The sequence below is a fragment of the Erpetoichthys calabaricus genome, chromosome 5 (genome assembly GCF_900747795.2).
Source record: "Erpetoichthys calabaricus chromosome 5, fErpCal1.3, whole genome shotgun sequence".
NCBI classification, from domain to species: domain Eukaryota; kingdom Metazoa; phylum Chordata; class Cladistia; order Polypteriformes; family Polypteridae; genus Erpetoichthys; species Erpetoichthys calabaricus.
This window is the reverse complement of record NC_041398.2, coordinates 152,620,862-152,639,997: the sequence shown is the minus strand read 5'-3', so window position 1 is coordinate 152,639,997 and position 19,136 is coordinate 152,620,862. Positions and strand designations below refer to the sequence as shown.

Genomic DNA, 19,136 nt, shown 5'->3' with positions numbered 1-19,136 from the left:
TGTGTATGCAAGCTTCTATCCAAAAACTGTTGTCTGAAAACTGCACTGACATCAGTGCACTGTGGCTGTGCAAACAGATGACTCTCAAAGCTGTATTGAAATGAAACTTAAAAGCCACACCAAGTTATTGAGTGCCCAGTATTATAATCCCAGTTACTTTGTCAGGGCTTTTGTAATAATGATGCACAATCTGAAACACTTAAAATGGCCATGGAGATGAGTGTAGTGAAAACACTCTTAAACAAAGTAAGAAACACATCATGGGCACAGAATAATCAGTGCTGAGCTCTGAGTACCAAGTCTCAGCCCACTAGCAATTTACAATCAGAAAACAAATTCTTATATTTGATTTTGAATAGTTAGATAGTAAGTCTTAATAAATTCTTAATAAAACTGTTCATATGTAACATTAAAAAAGGAACAAATCTTTTATGCAATGCCCAGAAACGTTTTAACAACTGACTCCAGCACAACCAAAAAATATCACAGTACATCTGTATAGCAAAGAAAGCAAAGAGTATACTGCAGCTTAGATATCAGGTTAAAATATAACATTCATCCACTTATGCAGTTATTTTGACCAACTGTCAAACATGAACAGAGAGGCAGGTCTTCAGTTTAAAAAGGTCGTTCTCATTTGTTGAATAGTACATACAAGTAAGAATTTTACTGTGCTCTCTACACATGGCAATAATAACCCTATAAATCTATAAACCTACAGTTGTAATTAAAAAATTATAAAATTAGAATTATTAAGAGGCAATCTGGACTTTCCCTGAATGATAATGTATAATAGGATGATCACAATATCTTGATTATAGACTGTAATAGAGTTATTCATTAGTTTGCATCTAATTTAATGTTGAATTTGATGAAATACACCATAAAAGCTATATATGTAAGTCTATGATTATTTTACCTTTTTCCACCAGCATGGCAGACTCTCCATTCTGGGTCTTCAGCACTAGATGCAGTGGAGAAAGGCTGTCAACAGTGTGAAATTGATCAATGTGATGGAAGCGTGGGATATGGAGGAAGCCCGGATGAAAGAGGAGAAACAACCTTAGATGCAATGATTATGAATGGGTAAGTTTCAGTTGTCCAATTTCTACATGTATCATGGGAAATGCAATCCCAGCAATCACCAACACAAACTGAGACAAAATCATTGACCATAAAAATATAATGCACACATTTAGAGACTACTATAAATCCTTATATTCTACTGAGTTTAAAGAAGACAAGACACAATCTAATGCATTTCTGGATGCATTAGAGATACCACAAATAGTTACTCTTAGTGCAGAGGAATTGGATAAACCGCTGGCACTATCAGAATTATTAAATGCTATAAAGTCACTTCAGAGTGGGAAAGCAGCAGGCCCCGATGGCTACCCTGCAGAATTTTATAAGAAGTTCTCCACTCAGCTCTCTCCCCTCTTATTAGCAATATTCACAGAAGCTAGAGACAATAACATTCTACCTCAAACTTTTCGCCAAGCATTAATCACCGTCTTTCCTAAACAAAATAAGGACGTATTACAATGTGCATCATACAGAGCAATTTCACTTCTGAATAATGATATTAAGATACTCTCCAAAGTCCTAGCTAGAAGGATGGAGAAAGTACCGCTCTCAGTAATATCACAAGATCAAACTGGATTTATTAAAGGCCAACACTTAGTGTCCAATCTTCAACGCCTCTTTAATGTAATATATTCACCCGCAAAGTCAAACATCCCAGAGATTTTATTATCCTTGGATGCAGAAAAGCATTTGATATGGTTGAATGGAACTACCTTTTCACTACTTTGGAGAAATTTGGGTTTGACCCGAACATTTGTGCATAGATCAAACTACTGTATACCAATCCAGAAGTTTCAGTTTGTATTAACAACATTAATTCAGACTACTTTAAACTAGAACATGGTACCAGACAAGGATGCCCCTTCTCACCACTACTTTTTGCAATCGCCCTTGAGCCACTGGCAGTTCACTGTCGAAATGCTTTTGAGCTAAAGGGGATTATCAGAGAAGAACTTGAACAGAAAATTTCTCTATATGCAGATGATATAGTACTGTATATATCAGACCCACAAAATACTGTGCCTGCAGTCCTAACAGCACTAATAGAATTTCAAAAGATTTCTGGTCTCAGAATTAATTTGACTAAAAGTGTCCTCTTTCCAGTGAATTCTCAAGCACACAATATTAGATTGGACACCTTCCCTTTTATCATTGCAGATCAGTTTAAATATCTAGGGGTAAATATCACAAGTAAACATAAAGCTCTTTATCAACAAAATTTCACCATCTATATAGAAAAAATTTAAGCAAGACTTGCATAGATGGTCAACCCTTCACCTCACTTTAGCTGGAAGAATTAACATTATTAAGATAAATATCCTCCCTAAACTTCTCTTTTTATTTCAAAACATCCCAATATACATTGAATAAATCATTTTTTAAGAAATTAGATTCAACCATAACCACATTTATTTGGAATTTAAAACATCCACATATCCAAAGAGCGACCCTTCAAAGGCCAAAGCCAGAAGGTGGCATGGCTGTATCTAACTTTCAATTTTACTACTGGGCAGCAAACATACAAGCTATAAAAACCTGGACATGGACACAAATAGACGAACATATACAGGCTTGGTCTGCAATAGAAATAAAATCATGCAGTACTTCTTTATATTCCTTGCTTTGCGCCCAATAAATGCAAGTTATTGCCAATATACTAACAACCCAATCGTGCTTCACTCACTCGGAATATGGAACTAATGTAGGAAGCATTTTAAGATAGGGAATCTTTTATTGGTGGCACCTCTGCACGAGCACCACCTTTTTCAACCCTCGCAAACATATGCAGTTTTTAATGTCTGGAAACATTTAGGATTAAATCACTTAGAGATCTGTACATAGACAACGTCTTTACATCCTACGAACAGTTACATTCTAAATTTAACTTTCCAGCAACACATTTCTTTCACTATCTTCAAATTTGAAATTTTGTTAAACAGAACCTGCCCAATTTTCCTCACCTCCCGCCTCCCTCTATGCTGGAAAAAATATTGATCAGTTTCAAGGACTTAGACAGCATCTCTGCAATATATCAAACCATTTTACAGTCCCTCCCTTTCAAAGATCCAAGAGGTAAGTGAGTAAAGGATCTCTCACTCAACATCTCAGAAAAAGAGTGGAAGGTAGCAATGCAGAGAATTCACTCCAGCTCCATATGCGCAAAGCATACAATTATTCAACTCAAAATTATATATCGAGCACATCTGTCTCGCTTAAAATTGTTCAAAATGTTTCCAGGGCAAGATCCAACCTGCGAACGCTGCAATCAAGTTCCAGCCTCACTGGGTCACATGTTTTAGGCCTGCACCAAATTAACATCATTCTGGACCAAAATTTTTAAATGCCTTTCAGACAGCCCTCGGTATCACAATCCCTCCTAACCCATTAACAGCTGTGTTTGGTGTACTCCCAGATGAGCTTAAAGTGGAGCAGGGCAAACAAACTGTGATTGCCTTTACTACACTATTGGCACGCAGACTTATCTTGCTACGCTGGAAGAATCCTAACTCTCCCCTTTTAAGTCAGTGAGTAACTGATGTTATATATTATTTGAAATTGGAAAAAATCTAATTCTCACTTAGAGGATCTGTGCAGAAATTTTTCAAAACCTGGCAGGATCTAATCAATAACATTCTAGAATAAACTTTTAAAGCACTGAGGAAGCAGATTCTTTACTCATTTTCTTTTTCTTCTCCATTGATCTATATTCACTTATTAATTTATTAATATTTACTTTATTTATAATTATTAATTTATTAATGCTTACTTATTTTACTAGGTTTACGTTTTATTCTGCTGCCCATGCTCTCTTTCTTAAGGGTGGGGGTTGATTTGTTTAAAATCCTATTCTTGTAAGATCGATTGATTTGTATGGAATGTTGTGTGATTTCAATAAAATAATAAAATTTAAAATAAAAATAAAATAAAGAATGCTCATGGATACCTTTCAAGAAAATTGGTGGTAGATGGACATTTGAGCAGAAAAGTTCACAATCTTGTGCCATTTTTACATATGTAAATATAGGTTTGTTTAAATTTAAATCTTCCGGTTTGAGTGAAGGCTGGTGGGACTGGTCGCTGATTTTTGCTATGACTAGTGATTTTGATGGTATTTTTAGCCATTTTTGCTGACACCTCTGCGTAGCTGTATATGCTGTGTATGCATTTAGCTTCAGCCTAATCCCCATTTCATTTGAAACTTACCGGTTTGTTCTTTGGACACCTGAGCTGCCTGTGGCCTCCTCGCCTACAATGTGGACTGGTAGGATATTCGCCTGGTTAAAGTTTGTTTGGAGTCTTCTGTCGCTCGTTATCTAACCTGCGACTGGCCTCCTCCAGTACCCAGCTGCTGAGCTTCTTCGACTGCGTCTTCTCCAGTCTGTGCCTCTGCTGTCAGTGCTGTATTTCGACCCGGACGTCATACTTCTCCCTCGTCGGAAATACATCCATCGTGGGTCCCGCCGGAGATTTGGAACAGATGCCTCGAAAGGAATTAACTCTTTTTGGTCTGATTTTCGGCACCCACCACATAACACAGATAGGAACGCTGACCATAGCGTGTTGGCCAGCTTAGCTCAGTTGACTAACACCACTGTCAAATGCGACAGCAACATTGTCAGCTTTGGTCTACTGAACATCCGCTCACTCACGAGCAAGGGACATCTCATTTAGGATCTCCTCATTGACCGTAAGTTTGACTTTCTCTGTTTAACTGAGACTTGGCAGCAACCTCAAGACTTTTCACAACTTAATGAATGCACCCAAGGGGTTTGTTTACACTTGTCAACCCCGTCCCTCTGGCCGTGGAGGAGGTGTCGCGATAATTTATCGCGAGAAGTGGAGAGTCCTGCCGTTGCCTGCTCCTGCTGTTAGCTCTTTTGAATCAACTGTGTGTCAACTGTCTGGGCCAGTTCCTACCATCATTGCAACTGTCTACCATCCTCCTAAGCCAAACAACAATTTTTTGAACGATCTTGCTACCTTCCTTACCTATTTATCTATAATTTCTCCAAATATAATTCTGCTGGGGGATTTTAATATATATCTGGACAATATGAATATCCCTTTCACTAGAGACTTTTTATCTTGCCTGGAGAGTTTTGGATACTAGCAGCATACTGATGTTCCTACCCATTGTAAAGGACATATCTTGAACCCGATCTGCTGCTCTGGTGTTGTTCCTTTCGATCTTACACAGGAGAACTCACTATAACGATCATTTTCTCCTTTCATTCAATGCCAGACTTACCTTTTCTGTTCCTAAGCTTCCACGTCTCATAGCCTTTCGTAACATTAAGAATATTAACTTGAATTTGTCTGTCTTCCCAAATGGACTTTTATTATTTATCCACTCCCATAGACCTGGGGCCTCATGTATAAACGGTGCGTACGCACAGAAATGTTGCGTACTCCCGTTTCCACGCTCAAATCGCGATGTATAAAACCTAAACTTGGCGTAAAGCCACGCACATTTCCACGGTAACTCATACCTTGGCGTACGCAATTTCTCCGCTCGGTTTTGCAGACTGGCGGCACCCAGCGTCAAAGCAGTGCTACTGTTCCTGTGTGCTCATCCTTTCTTTCTTAGCTCCACATTCCTGACGCGGCTTTATAAATACACTGAAATTAACTGCATATTGTTTATTAGTGTAATGCATCTGATTGTAATTAATCTGTAGCAATATAATGGTCCAGGGAATAGCCATAGTATTCCAAATACCATAACTGCTTTAGCGTTGTTACGCTCACTGCATCTTGTTCTTCTTTTTGCTGCTCCCGTTAAGGGTTGCCACTGCGGATCATCTTTTTCCATATTACTCTCACTGCACCACTCAGAGTATTTATATCACTGTATCTGAGTGTGAATCACAGTAGCAGCTGATCGGAAAGAGAATTATCGGTATACAGTTTCAAGTACACACTACTTCAACCACGGCAAAAAGCGTCAAAGCCTTTCCTGTATGGACCTCGCGTTTCAGAAACAGTTTCATCCCAAGAACTATAAACGCACTCAATCAGTCCATCAAGTGCTCCTTGTAGAACTGTTTGTACTTATAAGTACAATCACCTCACTGTAAACTTACACTACAGTTGTAATATTGCACAACCTGCGCTACTTTATAAAGCGCGTATGATGACAATATCATTTTTAAGATGAAATGCATCAAAATATGTTGCTTATAGTATACAGATAAAACTTTAACTTCATTTAAATAATCTGTATTGTTAATAATTAAACATGTGAGGACACGGTGCCGCAGCGCTAGCTAGTTCACGGATAGCTCCTGCCTTGCGCTGTATTCTTGCTGGTGCTGACGCAACACTGGAAGGATAGACGGATATAATAATTAAACATGTACTACGAAGATATTTCAATGTTCCTTAAAAGTTTTGAAAAATCGGCGTACTAAGCTTACAAATGGCTTAACGTCTATTACAGAGCTGATTGTGTGGCGATTGGGTTTTTGGAGAAAAAAAAGTAAGGACAGGAATTGGAGGTTAGTACGTTTGAAAGAGACAGTACTTCTGTAATAAATTATTTCATCGAAGGTCGCACATGGCGCAGCAAGCCTCTTGCATGAGATATGAACAATCACTGCGCCACCGTGTTCCCATGTTTAATAACATGCTTTCATTCCTATCATCATGAAAATGATATCACATATACATCTCAGTATTTTAATTATTCAGAGAGCTGTAATATCACGAATGTAATGGATTCTGTGTCCTGTCGGAGAAAGAGAAAGAACGGAAGCACGTAGTGATTCACACACATAGAGCACATAGAAGATCAAACACAGAACAAAGCATTTAACGTGCTACTTGAGAAACTAGTAAAATAAACGATTTTAAGATGAAGTTTATGATGTTCTACTTTAATGGCAAAATACACTACGTGATTAAAGTGGAAATTTCGAGATTAAAGTTGACATTTCGTGCTTTTTTCCCCACTGTGCCTATTTTTTTGTCTGTACCCTAATAAGCTTTCATATGACACTCAGACGGTGGGCTACGACTTGCCTTTTCACGGCGACTTTGATATGTGATTTCTTTTTTATTTCGGGCACTGCGCGACTTTTGTGAACTCGATCTTTCGAGTTTCTCCGACACTCTGTCACTCGATCAACTTTCTTTTGTTGATTATACCACTGTTTAAACCAACAAACAGTATGTTTTTCCTTTGCCTCCACTTGGTATTCGCTGAAATTCTTATATTTTCCCCTGTGCTTTTCCCATTGTCTTTTCTCAGAAGGCTATTATATCGATTTGCATATTCAAAGAGGCGTAATTCTGAGAGGAGTTGGGGCAGGACAGAAGGCGCGTGCACGTGCGTTACTTTTCACGCTGATCGGGATTTATGTAGTGGAAGAACGTGAAAGTTCGCGTGCGCACAGATTACTGCATCTGGATTTTTCTGTGTGTATGCACAATCCCGCTTTTGTGCTTACGCCATGTTATAGTGTGAGTTCTACGCACGGCGTTATACATGAGGCCCCTGGTCTCATATTATAACACTTGTCTTAATGGTATTCTTAATTCTCTTGCTCCGCTAAAAACCCGATCTGTTTTTTTCTTTTTCTGCCCCCTGGTTTATGCCTGAACTTCGGCTTCTGAAAGCTAAGGGCAGGCAACTTGAAAGGTTGTATAAAAAATCCGGACTCTTTGTCCAAAAAGAGATGTATAAAAATTATGTACTCTATTACAAGGATTGTATAGCCCAAACCAAATCTAATTATTACACTCAGTTAATTACTTGTAATACAGGTAACACCAAGTCTTTATTTTCATTACTTAATAATGTTACACAACCTCCAAACTCTTTATCATCTCAACTTTACTCAACTGCTTTCTGTAATTCTCTTATGTCTTTTTTCAATGAGAAAATTCAAAGGATACATCAGCACCTTGGTCCAGATCTTCTCCGTATTCCTTCTGAACTACACTTTCCTATTCACTCTTTCTCTTCTTTCCAGCTTCCCACTTCCTCTGAAATCTCAGATCTCATCTGCAAATCCAAATCATCTACTTGTCAGCTGGACCCCCTGCCTACAGTTCTGGTTAAAACCTGCCTCCCCTCTTTAGTCCCTCTCATTTCTGCCATCATTCACTCTTCTCTTACTACTGGTATTATTCCCTCATCTTTTAAAACTGCTGCTATAACCCCAATACTAAAAAAACCTGGTGCTGATCCTACTAATTTCAATAATTTTCGCCCTATTTTTAACTTGCCCTTTATCTCCAAAATTCTTGAAAAAATAGTAGCTATTCAACTTCACACCCACTTATCTCACAATAATCTGTATGAAAAGTTTCAGTCTAGTTTTCGCCCTCTTCATTGTACAGAAACGGCACTTGTTAAAATTACCAATGACCTCCTTATGGCTGCTGACTCTGGTCTAATCACTATTCTCATCCTCCTTGATCTGAGTGCGGCCTTTGATACTATTTGTCATACCACTCTCCTTAATAGATTATCTTTGATTGGCATTACTCACACTCCACTTGATTGATTTAGATCCTACCTCTCAGGCCGCACTTAGTTCATACAGCTTAAAACCTTCACATCCCAATCCACCGCTGTTAGTTCTGGTGTGCCCCAGGGCTCTGTCCTGGGGCCTCTTCTTTTTATTATTTACCTTCTTCCCCTTGGCAATATTTTTCGTAAATATAACATTAATTTTCACTGTTATGCTGATGACACCCAGCTCTACCTTGCTAGTAAACCCACCTCCTCTTTTCCACCACCCTCACTTATTGACTGCATTGCTGAAATTAAATCCTGGTTTTCTTCGAATTTTCTTAAATTAAACAGTGACAAAACTGAGGTTCTCCTCATTGGTTCAAAATCATCATTATCCAAAACCAATAATCTTTCTCTTATTATTGATAACTCTGTTGTTTGTCCATCATCTCAGGTCAAGAGTTTGGGTGTCATCCTCGATAGTATCTATCTTTCCAATGTCACATTAATAACATCACCCGGTCTGCTTACTTCCACCTACGTAATATTAATCGCATTCACCCCTCCCTCACTCCTCATACCACTGCCATTCTTGTTCATAGTCTTGTCACTTCTCGGCTGGACTACTGCAATTCACTCCTCTTTGGTCTCCCTAATAAATCTCTTCATAAGCTTCAGTTAGTCCAGAATTCTGCAGCACGTATCATCACTCGAACCCCATCTATTCTCCATATTACTCCGGTCTTGTAGCAGCTTCATTGGCTCCCAATCAAGTTTCGAACTGATTTTAAGATTCTGCTATTAACATTTAAGGTCATTCATAACCTTGCCCCTCCATATTTGTCTGACCTTCTTCATGTTGCCATTCCATCCCGTAACCTTAGATCCTCTTCCTCCACCCATCTGACCGTCCCTCCCGCCCGTCTAACCACCATGGGGAGCAGAGCTTTCAGCCCTTCTGCTCCCAAGCTCTGGAATTCATTACCTGCGGAGTTCTGAAACATCAAATCATATTCATTTTTCAAATGCAAACTTAAAACGCATCTGTTTAAAATGGCTTTTTCTTTTTCCTTCTGATTACAGTGGTTTTGTTTGGTTTTAATTTTTAGATTTACTGATGTTTTAAGTTGTTTATAATTGTGTCTTTATTTATTTATTTATTTATTGTTTGTTCGGTGTCCTTGAGTTCCGTGAAAGGCGCCTTGTATAAATAAAATGTATTATTATTATTATTATTATTATTAAATTAACAAAGAAATTCATGAAATGCCACAGTGAAATACCTATAATGAGAAACTGAAAATAATTAAATAGAGTTTGTATGTGTGTATGTAAATGTGCCCTTAACTGGATAACACACTAGTGCAGAGCAGCTCTTTTTTTGCATTTGTTTCTTCTGGAGTAGACTCTGATTCTCTGCACTGGATAAAGTTGATTTTGAAAATGGATGAATTAATTAATTTCTGGTACTGTAAATGGAGTGGTGCTTGTGAAGATTGTGAATGAAAATCATAGAATATTGAATTTAAAGAAAAGCTTCATGTTAAAAATTGTAAATATATCATTTTTATCCTTTTTGACCTAGTGACACAATGGAAGTGGGTGCAGTTGCAGATCTTCGTAGGATCAAGAATGCTATTGGAGTTGCACGAGCAGTAATGGAGTACTCCAGACATACTCTTTTAGTTGGTGAATCAGGTATCTTTGCACTGTTTTTGTTATTTGCATTGTTTATCTCAAAACATGAATCTGACTTTTCAGTTTTTAGATATTCCCATACCACATAACATGCCTATTTTGACATGGTGCAAAGTTCTTTAAAATGAAGATAATTAATGCAGTAAATAATGGAGAGTGATTATTCATATGTTAGTGTGCATTCAGTATTCAGACTTCCTGCAATACCACTTCCCAGGAGTAAAGTACATTTGCTTTTCTTGTTTTTAAACAAAAGTTAGTTAGCGTAAGAAGCACATTGTTTTCAAGAAGTACAAGAGAAATGTCACCGGCTAGCTATTGAGTGAAAAGCTGCAGTGTTGTGTTACATGAACAGTAACTTCACTCAAAATGTTGTACAGTGTATGAAATCATAGCTCACTCATTTTATTTGACACTTATTCAAACCACTGCAGGGCTGAGGTGCTTTGTGCATTCTCTTGTATTCTTTTATTTAAAAATAGGTGACATAAATATGTATGTTTATGTATATATATATATATATATATATATATATATATACTAGCAAAATACCCGCGCTTCGCAGCGGAGAAGTAGTGTGTTAAAGAGGTTATGAAAAAGTAAAGGAAACATTTTAAAAATAACGTAACATGATTGTCAATGTAATTGTGTTGTCATTGTTATGAGTGTTGCTCTCATATATATATATATATATATATATATATATATATATATATATATACATATACACATATATTTTATATATATATATATATATATATATATATATATATATATATATATATATATACATACACACATTATATATATATATATATATACACACACACACACACATATATACACATATATTATATATATATATATATATATATATATATATATATATATATATATATATATATATATATACTGTATATACACACATATACACACATATACAGATATATCATATATATATACAAGCACTTATAATAACATAGAAATCAATATAAACAACATTAACATCATTATCATATGAGAATATGAAGTAATATATAAGAAGCACATTTCATATAAATATAAATTATTAAACAGTAAAATCTTCTTCTATAATTTGCTACCGTGGCTATTTGTTTGTCTGACCTCGGACGTCAGCGCTACAGGCAAAACCCCTAAAATTGCGCCACGGCGTGTGGTTCGTTTATTTGACAACATGTAGATCGGGGTAATTACATTCCGCGCCACGGCGTGTGGTTCGTTTATTTGACAACATGTAGATTGGGGTAATTACATTCACGGCATTCGTAGTCTGATTCACAATCTGATTGTATGGGTGGTTACCTACCAGGTAACGCTTATAGTTGGCCAGCAAGTCAGGTCGAAGTGATCACTCGAGTGAAGGCAGCTTCACAAAAAAACAGATCCTTAACAAACTGTTATTAGTATATTTTCCCTCAATTTAAAAAGGTTTTCTTTTCTTCTTAATAAAAATTTAAAAGCGGTACTTCGCCGGTGCGAAGCGCGTGGATTTGACCAACTGACACATACAGACATATTCATGAGTGCAGGTACTTCGGAAAGAAAGCACCGTGTAAACCTAAAGTTTAAATTAAGTTCATACACCTACAAAAGGTTGCCATTCATTTGAGGCAAGATTGCTTTTCTTCTGTACAACTATACGTTGCATTCTCAACAGTGTGCTTGCACGGCTTCGGATATAGATATATATATATATATATATATATATATATATATATATATATATATGTATGTATGTCTTACTTCTCTTTAAGAAAGGAAGATGTAATGATACTTGACTTAAACGATTCCATGTCTTCCTGGGTTTGCTTAGCTTATTGTCAATATCTTTACACCTTTTTTTAAGACTTATTGACTGAAACGGGCTTTCACGAAAAAAGTTAGGGCTTTGCTACAGGATACACCCTCCACAAGTTAAGCAAGTAAAAATAAAATATATATTTCTATTTTATTTAAACCTTTTAAGTTCGTATGCATAGCCCCATTTGGCTGTTTTATTTTTTTTTTCTTTCTTCAGTAATATTTAATCTCCTTAAAGAAAAAGAACATATCCTTTTTACTTTTTTTGTATCTCTTTAGTAATATTTTAGTGTAAAAGGATAACCAGTATTTAAACCTTTTATGTTACTTTATAAATTTATTTTACACAATGATGAAAAATTAATAAGAAAGCTACATATTTTGGCAGCTGCTGCTTTAATTTTCAATGAAATGAAAAAACCTCTCCAAGAGAAAACGTCAATGAAGAAGAAACAGTTTGCACTATCTAAAAATGAGAAACCCTCATTTATAAAAGTTTGCTGCAGATGACTTAACTGAAAATAAATGAATACTTCCTATGTGTATAATACATATTTATCTATTTTACTTATGCCTTTATTCCAGCAACTTGCAACATCTGAGGTACAATTTGTTACATTACTTTTGTTTTTTGCAGCACAGGCAGGTGAAGTGACTTCCTCAGGGTCACACAGTGGTGTCAGTACCAGGATTTGAACTGACAAGCTCCGGGTTTACTGAAATATTACTGAAGAAAGAAAAAAAACGAAAATGGGCAAATAGGGCTATGCATACAGATGTCATCCATCCATTATCCAACCCGCTATATCCTAAATACAGGAGCCAATAAGTAGATATGTATATATACAGTATATATATATATATATATATATATATATATATATATATATATATATATATATATGTGAATGTATGTATGTATATATGTATGTCTATATTTATATCTATATATATATATATATATATATATATATATATGTAGATATGTAAATTTGTATATGTATATATATATGTATATGTGGATGTGTATATGTATATATATATATATATGTATATATATATGTATATGTATATATAGATATGTGTATATGTAGATATGTATATATATATATGTATATATGTTTATGTATATATATGGTTACATAACCTCTTTAACACACTACTTCTGCGCTGCGAAGCGCGGGTATTTTGCTATATATATATATATATATATATATATATAATATATATATATATGACAGCAACACTCATAACAATGACAACACAATTACATATATATATATGTAGATATGTATATATATATGTGTCAATCTATCTATGTATGTATGTCTAGATATATATATGTATGTGTGTATGTATGTATGTGTATATGTATATGTGTGTGTTTATGTATGTGTGTATATATATGTTGATATGTGTATATATATATGTATATATATGTGGATGTGTATATGTATATATATATATATATATGTAGATATGTGTATATGTAGATATGTATATATATGTATATATGTATATGTATATATATGTTTATGTGTGTGTGTGTGTGTGTATATTATATATATAAAAGACAGCAACACTCATAACAATGACAACACAATTACATTGACAATCATGTTACGTTATTTTTAAAATGTTTCCTTTTCTTTTTCATAACCTCTTTAACACACTACTTCTCCGCTGCGAAGCGCGGGTATTTTGCTAGTATATATATATATACATACAGTCATATGAAAAAGTTTGGGAACCCCTCTCAGCCTGCATAATAATTTACTCTACTTTCAACAAAAAAGATAACAGTGGTATGTCTTTCATTTCCTAGGAACATCTGAGTACTGGGGTGTTTTCCGAACAACGATTTTTAGTGAAGCAGTATTTAGTTGTATGAAATTAAATCAAATGTAAAAAAGTGGCTGGGATAAAATTTGGGTACCCTTGTAATTTTGCTGATTTGAATGCATGTAACTGCTCAATACTGATTACTTGCAATACCAAATTGGTTGGATTAGCTCGTTAAGCCTTGAACTTCATAGACAGTTGTGCCCAAGAATGAGAAAAGGTATTTAAGGTGGTCAATTGCAAGTTGTGCTTCCCTTTGATTCTCCTCTGAAGAGTGACAGCATGGGATCCTCAAAGCAACTCTCAAAAGATCTGAAAACAAAGATTGTTCAGTATCACGGTTTAGGGGAAGGCTTCAAAAAGCTATCTGAGAGGTTTAAACTGTCAGTTTCAACTGCAACCAGGAAATGGAAGGCCACAGGCTCATTTGCTGTTTAACCCAGGTCTGGCAGGCCAAGAAAGATACAGGAGCGGCATATGCGCAGGATTGTGAGAATGGTTACAGACAACCCACAGATCACCTCCAAAGACCTGCAAGAACATCTTGCTGCAGATGGTGTATCTGTACATCGTTCTACAATTCAGCGCAATTTGCACAAAGAACATCTATATGGCAGGGTGATGAGAAAGAAGCCCTTTTTGCACTCACGCCAAAAAAAGAGTCGCTTGTTGTATGCAAATGCTCATTTAGACAAGCTAGATTCATTTTGGAACAAGGTGCTTTGGACTGATGAGACAAAAATTGAGTTATTTGGTCATAACAAAAAGCGCTTTGCATGGCGGAAGAAGAACACCACATTCTAAGAAAAACACCTGGTACCTACTGTCAAATTTGGTGGAGGTTCCATCAGGCTGTGGGGCTGTGTGGCTAGTTCAGGGACTGGGGCCCTTGTTAAAATCGAGGTTGGATGAATTCAAACCAATATCAACAAATTCTTCAGGATAATGTTCAAGCATCAGTCACAAAGTTGAAGTTACGCAGAGGTTGGATATTCCAACAATACAATTACCCAAAACACAGTTCGAAATCTACAACGGCATTCATGCAGAGGGAGAAGTACAATGTTCTGGAATGGCTGTCACAGTCTCTTGACTTGAATATCATCGAAAATCTATTGGATGATTTGAAGCAGGCTGTCCATGCTCGGCAGCCATCAAAACTGAACTGGAGAGATTTTGTATGGAAGAATGGTTGAAAATATCTCCATCCAGCATCCAGACACTCATCAAAGGCTATAGGAGGCGTCTAGAGGCTGTTATATTTGCAAATGGAGGCTCAACTAAGTATTGATGTAATATCTGTGTTGGGGTGCCCAAATCTATGCACCTGTCTAATTTTATTATGATGCATATTGCATATTTTCTATTAATCCAATAAACTTAATGTCACTGCTGAAATACTACTGTTTCCATAAGGCATGTCATATATTAAAAGGAAGTTGGTACTTTGAAAGCTCAGCCAATGATAAACAAAAATCCAAAGAATTAAGAGGGGTTCCCAAATTTTTTCATATGACTATATATATATATATATATATATATATATATATATATATATATATATATATATATATATATATATATAGCACGTAATAAAATCAAAATATTTGGTCCAGATGTCACCAGACAAATGGAAAAGAGGTATTTTGTGTCTTTGGCTTTGCCATGTTTAGGCTTTCAGAAAGCATACTTCTAACTGATTGAGCCTGCTGAAAATGTTACCATGTTTAGATACCTACACAGGGCTTTTCAAAAGGTTATAAACAAACAGGAAACCACATCAGGGTTTGACCAGCAAATGTGAAAAAACACATTAAGGACAACACATGAACAATAGCTGCTTGATTTATCATTGAATGCAGCACTAATTATGATGTAATATTAACATCTTGGTATTGCAGCAGCAGGAATGTGACCCATTTCATTTCTGTTTAAGTTGAAGTGCAGAGTGTAGGACATCTTTTTCTTTGAGATCAAGATGGTACTGCCTCCCACTCACCATTGTACGTGAACTAAGCAGTGCAACGACACACTGTAATGAGACCCAACAAATACAGTCTCTAGGTGGCTAATGGAAAGACTGCAGGATAGTTTAGATGTATGAAACACATCAGAATGTATGATTCCGCTTCACTCTTGACATGAATCACACCCATCCAACATTTTACGTCATACATACACCCAACATAGCCTCAAATAGGACACTGGTCTAATGTGAGGGATGCGTGTGATCCATCAGGAGTGTGATCATGAGAGGGCAGGGTCTCAGCTGCTGCTTCAGTGGTGAATATTCGGATGGTCAATTGAATGTCTTCACCAGACACAGTGGTATTCTTGAGTACCAGGTACTGTTTTGGCCATGGAGAATCTTATTCTCTGTTCAGCAAAATGAGATAGGACGTTGTCATTTGATATGAAAAAGTTTGACATTTTTAATAACTTACTGATTAAAAACTCCATGCTCACCAGTATTGACACATGGGATAAACTTTTAACTATGAAATTTTTCTGTACGTGCTAATTTTTTTTATATTACTGCATTGCTTTTTTTTTTCATGTTACCTGTTATTGATGTTACTGCTTATGTTTTCCACTAGTGAAATCATTGCACGCATTTAGTGCACCTCCACCACTTATGTAGTGCCAGCATTATTTTTTCTGCTTCGCATCATTTAATGATGCCCTTTCCATGTTTTGCATGCACCCTCCTAATGTTGCTATCCCTTGTGCATTGCTTTCTTTTAACTTACTAACATTTTCACGTTATGGCCACTGTACCTTATGAATGATTTTTTTTTTTTTTTTTTTAATTTTAAACTAAATGCTAGAGGTTTGCCACATCCTACCGTAATGGGGTGTCTTCCACTAGGAGATTTCAGATATATCTTTGTTGCTTGAATTTGAAGAATATTTACAGAACACTAATGTCAGGGGATTTTTAGATCAGGTTAGGGGATTGGGAGGCAGGTTTTCTCCAGAGATAGAATCTTGTAGAGTGTGTTGCCTTCTGGATGCAGAGCTCAAAGACCTCCATGAAAGGGTGCATAGGCTTCTGGCCAGAGTGGGGGTGGATCCAGTAGTCATTGTCCTTGTTGGAATAAATGAAATAAGTAAGGGCAGAATGCCAGTTCAGCTGTCAATTTAAGAGCAGAACTGACAAGGTAGTCTTTGCTGAAGTTCTACCTGTGCCACACGCCAGTCCGGTTAAGACCGAGAAGAACAGAAGATTAAATAAGTGGCACAGTTCTTGGTGTAGCATAGAAAAGCATAGGTTTATGGGGCATTGGAAGTCCTCCTGAACAGATCAGACCTATTTCACCATTACGGGTTACATTTGAACCGGAGAGGGACCATTGTATTGAGGAAGGATATGAGTAGGGTGGTTGGGGATTGTTTAAACTGGGGAATAAGAGGGAAGGAAGTTTAGGACAGGCCAGGATTATAACTTTATATGAAGAGGTCAACAGTGGTACAACTAATACATAATAAATACATTTCTAGCCCAAACTAAAATGGCAAAGTAAAAAAAGTATTAGATTAAGAATGTTCGCTTTAATCCTAAGAGTATCAAAAATAAAACAGGTGAGTTAAATTTTTTTGTTGTTGAGTATAGTTATGATAGTGTAACAATAACAGAAGCCCAGCAAAAAGGAGGGGCAAAAATAAAATGAGATTGACATTTATGTAATGGTGAGAACATTTGGATTCAAGTAGAACTTTAGAAGTATGTTATAAACTCCCCAATAAAGACAGTAGTTTTTTATTACTCTTTTTAATATAATATTAAAAAGGAAGATTTTGAGAGGAATGTCATGAAATATGTTTTTGCTGCTTATTTATTGATTTAATTTTGTCTGTAATATTCCTCCAGCCGCATCATGAAATATGGCTTGAAATGAAACTGTCACATTCACTTGTTAAAGTTGAGAGGGTGGGCTCTAGCACATACTGTGTTTTGATTGGTGAATCATCTCCTGTAGATTGCTAATGCCTAATTCAGTATGTCAGTGCGGGAGATGGAGGTAGTAAGAATTTCTAATAATTAACTAGAAAAATGTTTAATAGTGCTGATGAATTCTGCTGAAGTTATTGCATATTTCAGAGTAAAAATTGAAGGTTTATTAGAAGAAAGAGACTTCAGAGAAACATTTACCAAACTTGTTTCAGGCACTTCCCCCAAATCATGCCGTAAAATTCAAAGAGACTCAGTCCTGTTGTTTGGGGGAGGGGGGGAAGGGGGGTTGTAAACATGAATGCTTCTCACTATTGTAACACTAATATTACATTGCTTTGCCAAAGGTACAAATAAAGACACAGAAAATATTGTTCAACTTATATGCAAAATCTCACATCACAACACTCTATTAGTTGTTGTCATTTCCAAAATTAACACAAATGACCCGTCCCACAAAAATATGTTTCCTAAATATTCAAGACAATGATAGTACTAGGGTGTTGTACCGTGTTAGCCATTATGAATGTAGAGAAAAGCCAAGCAAGATGACACCTTTTATTGGCTAACTAAAAAGATTGCAATATGCATATTGTAATCTTTTTAGTTAGCCAATAAAAGGTGTCATTTTGCTTGGCTTTTCTCTACAAGACAATGATGATAGTCAGAATAATTATTTTCATTTTTGCCTGTGAATATGCTGCTCAACATTTTGACTTCTAATGAAGTTCTGTATATGCTTTGGGTGGAAACTGTCATTTCTTAGATATGTCCATCTGCCTGTTGGTTTGTGAAAAATAGAGGTCATAAGGGTACCGTCCTTTATGCAAACGGTAGTGTCCAAAATAAAGGGTTTGTTCACATGCAAATCTGCTAATGTGGTCTACCTAATCATGTGCATACGGTGCCCCAACACTGGACTGTATGTAGGGGAAACTGGTCAGACACTGCTCCAGCGAATGAACTCACATAGATTTCATATCAATCAGAACAGTGCTGATCTCCTGGTGGCAGCACACTTTAGATAGATAGATAGATAGATAGATAGATAGATAGATAGATAGATAGATAGATAGATAGATAGATAGATAGATACTTTATTAATCCCAAGGGGAAATTCACTTTAACACTTTATGGCCACAGCATAAAGGATGAGGGTCACTGTGCTTATGGGTAATTTCAAGAACCAATAGGAGCGAGAATGGGAATACAAACTGATGCTTAAATTCAATACTCTACAAAATGGTCTGAATAGAGACAAGAGTTTTATGACCA

At 36.1% G+C, this 19,136-nt stretch overlaps 1 protein-coding gene across 1 annotated transcript in view; it reads left to right on the top strand.

The window, feature by feature from the left end:
* aga (aspartylglucosaminidase) overlaps nucleotides 1-19,136 on the top strand; it is a 223,773-nt gene that overhangs the window by 62,837 nt on the left and 141,800 nt on the right. The window contains exons 2-3 of the mRNA XM_028802138.1: nucleotides 933-1,086; nucleotides 10,134-10,246. Of these exons, the coding sequence (XP_028657971.1) occupies nucleotides 933-1,086; nucleotides 10,134-10,246 (267 nt within the window). The remainder of the gene's footprint in view (nucleotides 1-932; nucleotides 1,087-10,133; nucleotides 10,247-19,136) is intronic.